Source organism: Prunus persica, chromosome G1 (genome assembly GCF_000346465.2).
Source record: "Prunus persica cultivar Lovell chromosome G1, Prunus_persica_NCBIv2, whole genome shotgun sequence".
NCBI lineage: Eukaryota > Viridiplantae > Streptophyta > Magnoliopsida > Rosales > Rosaceae > Prunus > Prunus persica.
The window spans coordinates 2,406,801-2,418,087 of NC_034009.1; the positions used below are offsets into that span (position 1 = coordinate 2,406,801).

An 11,287-nucleotide genomic window follows, 5' to 3' on the forward strand; every position below is an offset into this window, starting at 1 on the left:
AGGATGATTCGTACATATTGACAATTTTCCCAAAGCCAGCGCAATACATTTCGTCATCTCTTTATAAATTCTAATTATTTGTAAATGATGGTTCAACTTTGGAAATAGAAGTTGCGTCTTGTAGCTCCAGTGTTACAAGAGATTAAGAAATAGTCTTATGCTACTATTTTCCTACTTAAAAAAACAAAAACAAGCAAACAAGATCTAGTCCAGTAAAAAAGGGTATTGATTTACAGATAAGTGATCTCAGGTGGGTTTAGATTATCGCTTATATTCAAAAACAAAAACAAAGACCTGTCTAAACATATATGACAAAGTTTTATTATTGATCAACATTGACAAGGGATTGAAAAAGTCCGTAGCTATCTGCTATGCAAAATCTTGTGAAATTCAAAAGCAGCTTCGTCGGAATTTCATTAAGAACCTTCTTTTTGGATTAGTGACTTACTTAGCATATTCTTTTTTTACCAACTTTCTTTGATTAGTGACTTTGTCGGCTTAATTTACCTCGCCTCTTCTTCATTTCACATTGCCAATAAAGACTTCGGTGGCCTAAATGTTACTTCTGTGGGGTGAAGAGGCCAATAGTATCTGAGTAAATTCCATCTCCTGCTGCGATTTTTACATTGATCTTTGATTATTTTCCCGGTTTAAATGTCGAGTGTCGGCAGGTTTCATTCGTTAAACTAGATTAAGTCATTGAGAAAACAAAAACAAAAACAAAACAAACTTAATCAAGTCCCATATACCCTACAAACTCAATATATTTAGCTATTTTATGGATGTGCACTCTCATCAGTGGGGACCAAGAAGGGCATCACCACCTTATTAGCCCCTTCATTTGGGTCATATACGTAATCTCCTTTGGCCCTATACCTAATCCCCTTTATTGGAAGAAATAATGAGCTGATTTGTAATTTCACGTCAAACCAGTTATCCCCACTTGGCCATTAGAAAATATTTAGGTCCAAGTTGGGCAAAGTCTAAGGTTACCACAAGGAACTTGCTTGTTCTAGTTGAGCTGCAAATTGCATTGCTGAGAGGTCTTATTTTGATTAGAATAACATGCCGGCCACCAAGGTCCAAAGTAGTTGTTTTGAGATCCAAATTTACAAGGATGACGCTTCATAGGCACCCAGGTTGACTTGCCATCAAGCCTACAATTTGCTTCCCTGATTATCTAATAAAATAACCCTAACCCAAATATGGCTCACCTGCCATTCAAATATGACAAGTCTTGCAGCTCAATTGGTTAAGAGCATTTACCCCTGTACCCGAGGTCCTTGAGAGTTGGCTCAGTTTGATACAGAGGCAAATTACCCATCACCATCAGACTAAAATAGTTTGTACTATATGATAACATTGACTAGAGTATAAAATGCCCACCCTAACCATCAAACTGAATTCTAATACTTTCCTGTAACAAGGCAATGCAGTTTTTTAGCCAGGTAAGGCCATGCCATTGTGTTTGTTCCCCAACATAAACGCTTCCCCTTATGTAGCAAGCTGCATTCAAGAGTATGTATGCATATGCATGAACGTATGTATGTATGTATGTACCTAGGATGGTATGTATGAATGCCGGCATGGTTTCTTCTTATGATCAGTTTGCATGATGCTTTAATCGAAAGATGCCATGAGACATAAAGCCATGCATTAGAAAGAGCAAAGTGCAAGGTCTTTTAAAATGTAAAACAAGAAACAAAAGTTCAGTATGTGTTCTTGTACAATTCAACAAGCAGCTCACCTCCAGCAGCTGCCCAATCCTTTCAGGCATAATATCTCTATATTGAGAAATGAAAAATATTTCTTTCTGCTGATCAGCTCTGAAATCATTTTCACATGCTGTCACGCTGTTTGAGTGAGATGCATTTGCACCAATGATGTTACTGCATATGGGCCAACTTTTTCTTTTGATAAAAAATTGGGAAAGGAGCTTTCTATAATTCTGGTTCAGCTATGCATAAAGATTCTGCAAATCCTGCAAACAAGAAGCAAACCAACATCAGCCACACAATTTGATTAAGCAATCAAGACTGCAAACGTATACCATCATTTATTGAGCAAAGTAACAAACTACCCTGAATGGGCCAACATAGAAAATTGCTAATGAAGTCTAAAATGGCAAAAGACCCATCAACATAGAAAAGTCTGAAACACTGGCGAACGGTTGAAAACCCACGCCCAACCAAAAAACAAAAAAAAGAATAGGAGAACGAGAGGGGGGCAATTCAGTTGTAAGGATTCTTGTGTAGAAGCCAAAAATTCTTACAATGTAGGCCACTAATTTAATATCGGGAACTTTGTGGAATTGACGGCTATGGGTTGCAGAATGAAAGAGATAATTTAACAATCTATACCACAATTTGAATCCCATACATTTTTTTCTTTGGGTGGATTACATGAATCCTATTTCTTAGCAGCTTCGGTCCTACTCCTACTTCAGCCAATGTTATTTTTAGTCTCCATTCACTTTTTTTTTGCCCATTAGCTTGAATGTACTGTTCCGTTTTCCTTTTTTCATTTCAGCATGACCTTAGATCTTCCTTGCACATGATCCAACCACCACTAGTTCCTTTTTCTCTTTTCCTCTTTGAATGTTGCCACCCCCTCCCTTTGAATTGTTACCATCATTCCCAAATCTATCTTAATTAATTAATAATGACAGACATCCACTCCCACTTTCCACATATGCATCTTAACAATCTCCATCTCACCAACCCCACCTTCCCACTCACATACTTTTGATCTCTCTTTTCCTGTGATCAATTTGTCCATCAGTCAAAAGCATAAGCATCTCTATCAGAATACAACGCATAATGTTCAAAACCAAGATATCCTTGCCTGCTTAATAAGATGCATTAATATTGCAATAAGAGAGCATATACCATAATGAACTTTTACCTAAAGAGAACGTATATGATTAAGAAGGAAACCACAAAATATGCCACAAGTCTACACATTCTCCGGCTTGATTTTTTCTCAAATACCTACATCGCAAACAACTTCATCTCTCAGCTAATCTCCCATAAATGAGAAAATATAAAAAGGAGAGAGAGAGAGAGAGAGAGAGAGAGAGAGAGAGAGAGAGAGAGAGAGAGAGAGAGAGAGAGAGAGAGAGATGGAGACGGAAAAAGTTAGTATAGGAGATCTAGTTTGGGTACCATCTTAAACCGATCCATTGTTCCAGACAATATACCCCTTGATGCATCCATGTGATTGCCCTGGTTTTGCAGTATACTCAAAAAAGTTAAGACATATATACAATAGTTTTTTAAACAACGAATTTAATTAGGAGTGTATAAAAACCGTACAAGCATACCATTCGGTCAAGCAAACGATTATGACTCTCCACCTCTTCATGTATATCACCTGTTAACTGTAAATAAAACCCAGATCATTTTCCATTCTTTCCTTTATTTACTTATTTATTTTAAATCCTTTGTCTAGGCAAGTACAACATTTTCATTTTGTAAGATTTAAACATTGATCAAACTCCAGCCCATCTCTTTACTATCTGCACTAATATATAAATCAATAACATCGGGAGGAACAGTTTCTTTCTAGCATCAGATTTGTGTACAATCCATGCGTGCAAGAACTCATATTGTATAACACTAATGCCAGTATATGCGACATTGTTGAAGGTATGTATAGGTTTGCAGGAGTTTGCAAACGTGTGATCAGGTGCATCTAGACTTATCAATGGTAAATAGGCAAGCAGTGTCGGTACGGTACGTAATGTAATTGAACACACTGCACCTCTTCTGGGGACTGTTCCTGTACAATTATTCAATGATACTCTATGCATCACAGAAATTTATCCAATGATGTTAATAATCGAGCATATCATAACCTGAATGCATTCATAAACATTATTATAGCTAATAATGGTGTTGACAAACAAACTGACAAATCTGATACACTGGATGGCCTATAGATAGACCTGAGTTCATCTTGAGGACCATGACAGAAAAGGCAATACAGGCCACCTGAACCCTTTCATGCTTATGCATCAGGCAACGATGTTTGTAGGATTCTAGTTATACCATTTGAAGAAAAGTCTGTAATGATGAATGTTCTACTTCCACTCCTAAATAGATACAGTCAAATCAATTCCTAAACATCCGCCATGCAAGAGCTACAGCATATATATCCACTGTCTGAAAGCACAGGGTACATATCAAATTTACGATGTTGTAGAAAGAGATATTCATTAATAACATATAAAGCATGTTAAGGTATTTATGAAAAGAAGGTCGAAATCAACAATTGAATGGCCAGTAAAGAGATCTTCTTATATGGAACTCACTCTCTTCAGAAAAACAACTCTGTCTTGTAAACTTTGCACGGCTTTGTCATTGTCATGCTCATTAATGTCATGGGAGTATGAGGAGGAGGCCCTAAGACCACCTTCCTCGAGACCATCTAAAAGAGCTGATTTGGAGGAACGGTGCTCCCTACAAAAAGAGTGAACATATTCAAGTATTAGACAAATTTAGTGTAAATACTGTTCTCACCTGGGAAACCTACTACTCCTAAATAAATTAGTACTTACTATGTCAAATTATTTTACAAGGCATATTGGTTCAAAACTACAATATATTTGGGGTTGACACCAGTGCCTTGAACTAAAACTCATAAGTGACATTGAAGATGAAGTTCAAAATTGTGGTAGCAATGGTTTGTGGCATGGTTTTGCAAGGAACAAAGCTTCTTGTTAAAAAAGAACTAGAAAACAAGTTGAATATCCCTACGAATGTTTAAACTACGAATGTTTGAAGCAAGTACCACCAGTGTATATCCCTAAATCCAAACCAAACAGTCAGAGTACAGTTAATTGTGTATTCTCACAAAAATAACACAAATCTAAGGGATCGTCCTCCCGAATTATGGCCGCAACTTAAAACTTTCAAATTCAACCGGTTTTGCACCATCATGCAAATCAACACCTTATCCCCTTTCTTACAGGTTTCGTTTTAACTAATCCAGACTATAACTCAATGCCATATAAACATTTAGCTGAACTAATCCAAGACCATTCATCACCTACATTAGCAATTCTAGACAAAATCCGTGAAAAGCATTTTCCTTTGGTACTTTCTCTGAGAAAATAAAGTAGCATTGCAATAATTCTATTCTAAACTTGTAAGTAAAATGAACGCTAAATTTCCCTCACTATATCCAAAATTTGTTTACTCTCATCAAGAAAATAACCTACATTAGTAAAATTTACCAAGATTAAGGCTTCGGATAGTCGCAGATTGAGCTCGTACTCAATGCTAATTATAAGATCTAACTAATCAATCTCGATGTCAACACTCAAATTGAGTCTAGATAAAAATAAAATTTTCCTGAAATTTCTTAAAAGCAAGATCTTGTTATATGCAGAAGAGATGTAATATATTTGCATTATAGAAACGAACCTTCTGTAGCTCATTGGTTTCATGCTTTCAATATTGGCAGATTCGGCGTCGTTTTCCGCTTGTAAGAGTTTGAATTAGGAGGAGAAAATTGAATCTGCTGATGAAGTTGAAGAGTGCAAGAGTGCAAGAGTTAAACTTTCAAATGGTTGATGCTCCGTTTGGTTGCTGAGAAAATGTGGGAAAGGAAAATGAGGGAAAGGAAAATGAAGGAGAGGTGATGGAGGAATTGAATTGAACGGAAAGGCAGTTGATGGTTTTCCACGTGGTGCCACTGCCTGGGCTTGCCGCCAAAAGGCTCAATGGTCCAAGTATGTGATCTTTTAGGCCCAACAATACTTTGGTGCAGGCTTCAAAATTAATTACGGGCCTAACCTATACCCTTTTTTCTTCTTTTTCTTTTTGTATTTGTTTTGATTTCTTTACACAAATGATAGGGAGAGGCAATTTGAACACAATACCTCGAGGGCATGGTTAAACTACTCTTAACCACTCAAGTCAGTCGCGGATCTAGCCGGTTTTTAGTTAGGCAGCTACCCGGCAGAAAATTTTCAGCAAAAAAAGGTAGATATGTTACCCCAGCCAAAAAAGAAAAGGAGACCATATCTCTAGCTGCCCAGCCAGCCATCAACATATTCTTTTCTCCTAGTTACTCTTTGTGACTTTGTCCATAGAGAGGCAGGGTAGCTGAAAGGATTTAAAAAAAGGTAATCGAAGTGACCCAAAAAAATTAGGCTCTTTAGTTTTAACCCATAAAAAACTTAACTAATTTGGAAGAAAGATAATTAATTTTGCTTAATTAATATAAAACCAAAGCCACCTAATTTTACCAAAAGGACATCCAACAACCCTAAAATTACTACATGTGCCATTGTGCTTAACTGTCAAATACAGTTTATTTAATTATAAACCAAAACTTAAAACTGTCAAAACGACATAACATTCCCACAAAACACAACACAAAAGAACACTACTCAAATTTAATCACTTCAAAAACTGGTTTCGAGCGACCTTTCATATCCCACTGCAAACCTACAAAATATTCTCCAAAAACGAAGCCGATGAGCAACAACAGGGACGACCAGAAACGAAGACGACGAGCAACGGCGACGACGACCAACGACCACCGACGACGACCGAAGCTAAACCGTAAGAAAATGAATCAGTACTCTCTTCGATTTTAGGTTTTATACCGACGACGGTTTCAGTACTGTTTTTGCCTTTTGGTTTCTGGTTGTTTGTAGCAAATTTTGACCAGAAACTGCAGTGCAGTTTCTGGTTCCATAATTCAATTTCAGAGTGCTTTTTGCTAGGATTTATGAGAATGTTATAACTGCTCATGAAGTTAAATGTGTTTTGATATTCGTTTTTTGCTACTGTTTTTGCCTTTTGGTTTCTGGTTGTTTGTCTTCGATTTTGACCAGAAACTTAGTTTCTGGTTGTTTGTAGCAGATTTTGACCAGAAACTGCAGTTTCTGGTTCCATAATTCAATTTCAGAGTGCTTTTTGCTGGTTTATGGGAATGTTATAACTGCTCATGAAGTTAAATGTGTTTTGATATTTGTTTTAGTACTTTGCCTTTTGGTTTCTGGTTATTTGTAGCAGATTTTGACCAGAAACTGCATTGCAGTTTCTGGTTCCATAATTCAATTTCAGAGTGCTTTTTGCTAGGGTTTGTGGGAATGTTATAACTGCTCATGAAGTTAAATGTGTTTTGATATTAGTTTCAGTACTGTTTTTTCTAGGACTGCCAAATGAAGGCAAATCTGTCAAACTTGTCAATGATAGGTACACTGCTACCTTCAGAACAAGGCACTTTGGAGAAAAGGGAAAACCATCAAAAAACTAGGTAGAAGCAGAATTACAAAAGACAATTGCCTTGGCAAACCAACCGAAGAAAGAAAAGGCAAAGACAGAGCAAAAGAAAAAAACGAACAAAGGAAAAGAAAAGAAAGAAGCTGAAGAAGAAGAAGAAGAAGAAGTTGATTACGACAAGGAGGTGGTCAGCCTAATATTGATTCTGCTGTGCATGACATTCCTTTTTGCCAACTCTTCATCTACTTTGCATTGGAAATTATTTGAGCACTGTGTGAATCTAGACACACTTTCAAGCTATTCGTGGGCAAGAGCTGTTTCAGCCTACATGAATGAATCTTTGACCGCAAAAGCAAAAGCAAAAGCAAAGAAGGGAGGAGAAGCCTCTATAGGAGCTGTTTCGGGTTGCACTATCCTAATATTGGTAAGTAAACAGTGGCTTATGCAATGCATTTTGAGTTTTAGGCAATGCAATTTCCATTTAGTGCAATGCAGTTTCTGTTTTATCCTATGCAGTTTCCAACATAATTTCTGATATATCTTGTTTTTGAACTGTGCAGTTTCTACTGTGTGAGAGGACAAACATCATACAACCAATCCTTAGCAAGGAGAAAGAAACTCCTGCCATTCTTAAATGGAGTCTTGCGGAACTCCACACAAGATTCAACCAAATAAAGGACTTGAATGACATCGAGGTATGCAATTTATCGCATGTTCTGTTTTAATGTATCTTGAATGTGAATCCATGCTAAATCATTCTCATTGTACATGGTATTTTCAAAACTCCTAAAAAGCGAAAAACTACCACGGAAGAGGAAGACACTGTTGAGAAGGTAATTGAAATCTGTATACAGTGCATTGCAGTTTGTGTTTTCTACATTGCAGTTTGCATTTTATCCAATGCAGTTTCTGAATCATTCAATCTCATTGTACAGGGTATTATGAAAACATATAAAAAGAGAAAAACTACCGGAGAAAAGGGAGACCCTCTTGACAAGGTATAAGAATCTCTAAACAGTGAATTATGCATTTCGGTTTTCGTTTCCTCCAATGCAATGCAGTTTCTAATTAGTTTCTGTTCAATATGCAGGAAAAAGAAAAAGAAGATGATGAGGGACAACAAGGAGAAGCAGAGGAAGCAGAAAACCAAGGAAAACCTGATGATGCTGATCAAACTCCAGAATTAAAAGAGGCTGGAAAGAAGAAAATGTTTGAGAATGAAGCTGGAAAAGAACCTCTTGCAATTCAAGACCTCTTGGTGAAGTCCATGACAGACCAAATCAACTACCGCCAACAACAAGATCCTAGCTTCGTTTGCCCGGAAAGATTACAACTGTGGAAGGATGAAAAAAATGAAGACAGTGAGAAGAAAATGAAGGAATTGTGGGATATATTTATCCAAGTAGAAAAGAGATCAAAGGAGCTGGAAGTGGAGTTGGCAACATACATAGAGAAATTAGATAATGAAGAATGTGTGACTGCCACCATGACAGTGGAATCTACAGTTCAGCTTAATGAAATACAAAATCTGAAAAGGAGGATTGCAGAATTGGAAGGCAAGTAAACTCGTATTGACATGGAGAAGATTGCCAAGAAAAAGGAGATTCAAGGAAAGTACAAGGCAGAAATTCAAAGCTTGTTCTCAGACCCAACAATCTTTGAAATGGAGATGGATCTGCCTACAAAACAACCAACACAACCAGTTGAAGAGAAAGAAGAAGAAAAGAAAGAAGAAGATAAGCAACAAGAAGAGAGAGAAGAAGAAAATAAAGAACAAGAGAAGCAACAAGAAGAGCGAGAAGAAGAGAAGAAGCAAGATGCTCCAACACCTGATGTTCCTTCAAGAGTACAAAGGGTGAAGAACAAAGAAAGAAAGAGGCTTCAAGCATCTTGCTATGTGTACGAAAAAAATAAGAAAACAAAAAAGGAGGCAAAAAAGGATGACGAAGAACTACCACAATTCAAGCTTATCTCTTCCGAGGAGGTATGCAATTACTGCAGTTTAAGCTGCTACTTTTTTCTATTTTCTGCATTGCAGAAACAGAAACTGCAATGCAGTTTCCGTTTCCTGCAATGCAGTGTGTTATCTGCTTTACAGAAACGGAAACTGCATTGCAGTTTCTGTTTTATCAAATGAAGTTTCTAATTAGTTTCCTTTCAATCTGCAGTTAACACAAGAGGCATCTCAGCCCGATGCCACAAATCCAATTCCTGATCCCCCAAAAGGAACGAGCCTTCATGATTCAATACCTGTAGGTCTGCAACAATCAAGTGATGAAGATGAAGGACAAAAAAAGCCAACAAAGAAAAAACTAGGATGGGGTCAGAGGAAGGTGTGGCAGAAAATTCCAAAGGCGGACAGGGAAAGAATTGAAAAACACTACTTAAGTACTCAACCTCGGTAATATCTCTATTCCAAAATAACAATTCTTTCATCTTTTAATTATAATTAAACTAAAACTAATCTTGTGAATTTCATGTATTCGAATCCGCAGTGCTGACTTTTGGGCAGGACTCAATAATGAGAAAGTGACAAACCATGATCTCAAAGATATTGTATGGGACCTGGAACTGTCACAAAACGTAAGTATTTACCAATTCTATAACACACATTGCATTGTATTTTTTATTTGTGCTACCTATATTACCCATTTATAATTCCATTTTTCTCCAATCAATGTGAAACAGGTTATTGAGGCCTATATCCAAATAGAGGAGGATAAAATAGAGCCCATGCAGACAAAGAGTCCACAGTACATGTCCACATGGACTTGGGTAAATATTATTTTGAAAATTCAAAATTGTTTAAATAGACAATGCACTGCAGTTTTCAAAAAATATATACTAACAAATTGCCATTCTATGATATCAGGCTTACATGCAAAGCTTCCAAGAGCTATCTTGGCACAGGGCCCTGTATGAACACTTACTTGAAAAACTCGGGAAATGCAGTGTTCTTTTCTTCCCGATTATTTCAGAAGAAGAGTTCCACTTCACACTTCTCACATTTCACAAAAATGAACGAAAGTGGAGACACTACAATCCACTTAGATCGTTGGGACGTAGAAAAGAAGAAAGGTGCATTGACATTGCTCGAAACTTTGTAAGTGGAATGAAACTGTCTTAATTTCTCAGCACAAACACAAACAGAAACTGCAGTTTCTGTATTATACATATGCCTAATTTCAGACCAAAACTATAATATGTAATGCACTGATTACCATTTCTTTTTCTCTTTTTTTCTTCTTTAAACAGGTTAATATTGTTGAAAGGTGGCTAGAATATATAAGACCTCAAGCACGAGCGTTCATAGAAACTAAAAAAAAACCAACACTTGTGAAGCAAAAGGAAGGGCCCCCGACACTTGTACAAAAAGATTTGACTCCAACTGAAGAACTCACTCTCAATTGGATTATGCAAAATCCATTGCAGTTTCCATTTGAGGATGACATGGAATGTGCTCAACAAAGTGTATCTTCGTAAGAATTGTGTCGACTCAACTATTCATTACAGTTTGAAATCATTCAAAAGCAAAAAAAAACTAATCTCGTATTTCATTTGCAGATTAGATTGTGGCATGTTCGTCATGTTCTATATGGATAAAATAGCACAAGGACAGCCCATTCCAAAAAGCGTGGACAAGAAATTCATGAATGAATATCGAGCACAATATGTCACAAAACTCCTACACCACAAAAACTGTGTAATTAATCGGCTCTAGTGATTTGCCTTTCGTTAACTCAAGACAATATGTATCTTAATTCTTGTGGATGTTTGTAAATATTTCTAGTTATGGTATATGAGAACATATTTCCTATACATATAATCTGTAATATAATCTTGGAACAGGATGCAACAAAACGAAAAGGAAACAAACAAACTGCACTGAATTTTCTAGTCAAAAATACTGCAACAAATTAAAACTGCAGTGCAGTTTATATAAATAAATAAAAATAAAAAATCAGCTCAAAAAATGTGAAAAGAACCCAAAAACCAAAGCCATAATCAAAGTACTAAAACTTTGTTCAAAACACATTTAAGTAGGTCAG

General features: G+C 36.6%; 2 protein-coding genes across 2 annotated transcripts; one reads left to right on the forward strand and one right to left on the reverse strand.

Annotated features, from left to right (window-relative positions):
* LOC18793070 (bet1-like SNARE 1-1) lies at positions 1,634–5,859 on the reverse strand. The gene is made up of 6 exons (XM_007224932.2): positions 5,427–5,859; positions 4,313–4,460; positions 3,323–3,379; positions 3,165–3,224; positions 2,905–2,990; positions 1,634–1,981 (listed from the first exon to the last, which is right to left on the reverse strand). The coding sequence occupies exons 1-6, from the start codon at positions 5,447–5,449 to the stop codon at positions 1,954–1,956; spliced, it is 402 nt and encodes a 133-aa protein (XP_007224994.2). The 5' UTR covers positions 5,450–5,859; the 3' UTR covers positions 1,634–1,953.
* LOC109946537 (UPF0329 protein ECU05_1680/ECU11_0050-like) lies at positions 8,199–9,643 on the forward strand. Its single transcript, XM_020554744.1, has 3 exons — positions 8,199–8,236; positions 8,329–9,222; positions 9,407–9,643. Exons 2-3 carry the CDS (start codon positions 8,815–8,817, stop codon positions 9,641–9,643), a joined length of 645 nt encoding a protein of 214 aa, XP_020410333.1. The 5' UTR covers positions 8,199–8,236; positions 8,329–8,814.

Excerpts from the sequence above, each read along its gene's own strand:
- LOC18793070 (XM_007224932.2), bottom strand. The coding sequence starts at position 5,449 with ATGAAACCAATGAGCTACAGAAG. Across the intron at positions 4,461-5,426 it reads AAACCAATGAGCTACAGAAG|GGAGCACCGTTCCTCCAAAT; the intron begins GTTCGTTTCTAT and ends CTCTTTTTGTAG. Across the intron at positions 3,380-4,312 it reads GAGTTGTTTTTCTGAAGAGA|TTAACAGGTGATATACATGA; the intron begins GTGAGTTCCATA and ends TTTTATTTACAG.
- LOC109946537 (XM_020554744.1), top strand. The coding sequence starts at position 8,815 with ATGGAGAAGATTGCCAAGAAAAAGGAGATTCAAGGAAAGTACAAGGCA. Across the intron at positions 9,223-9,406 it reads AGCTTATCTCTTCCGAGGAG|TTAACACAAGAGGCATCTCA; the intron begins GTATGCAATTAC and ends TTCAATCTGCAG.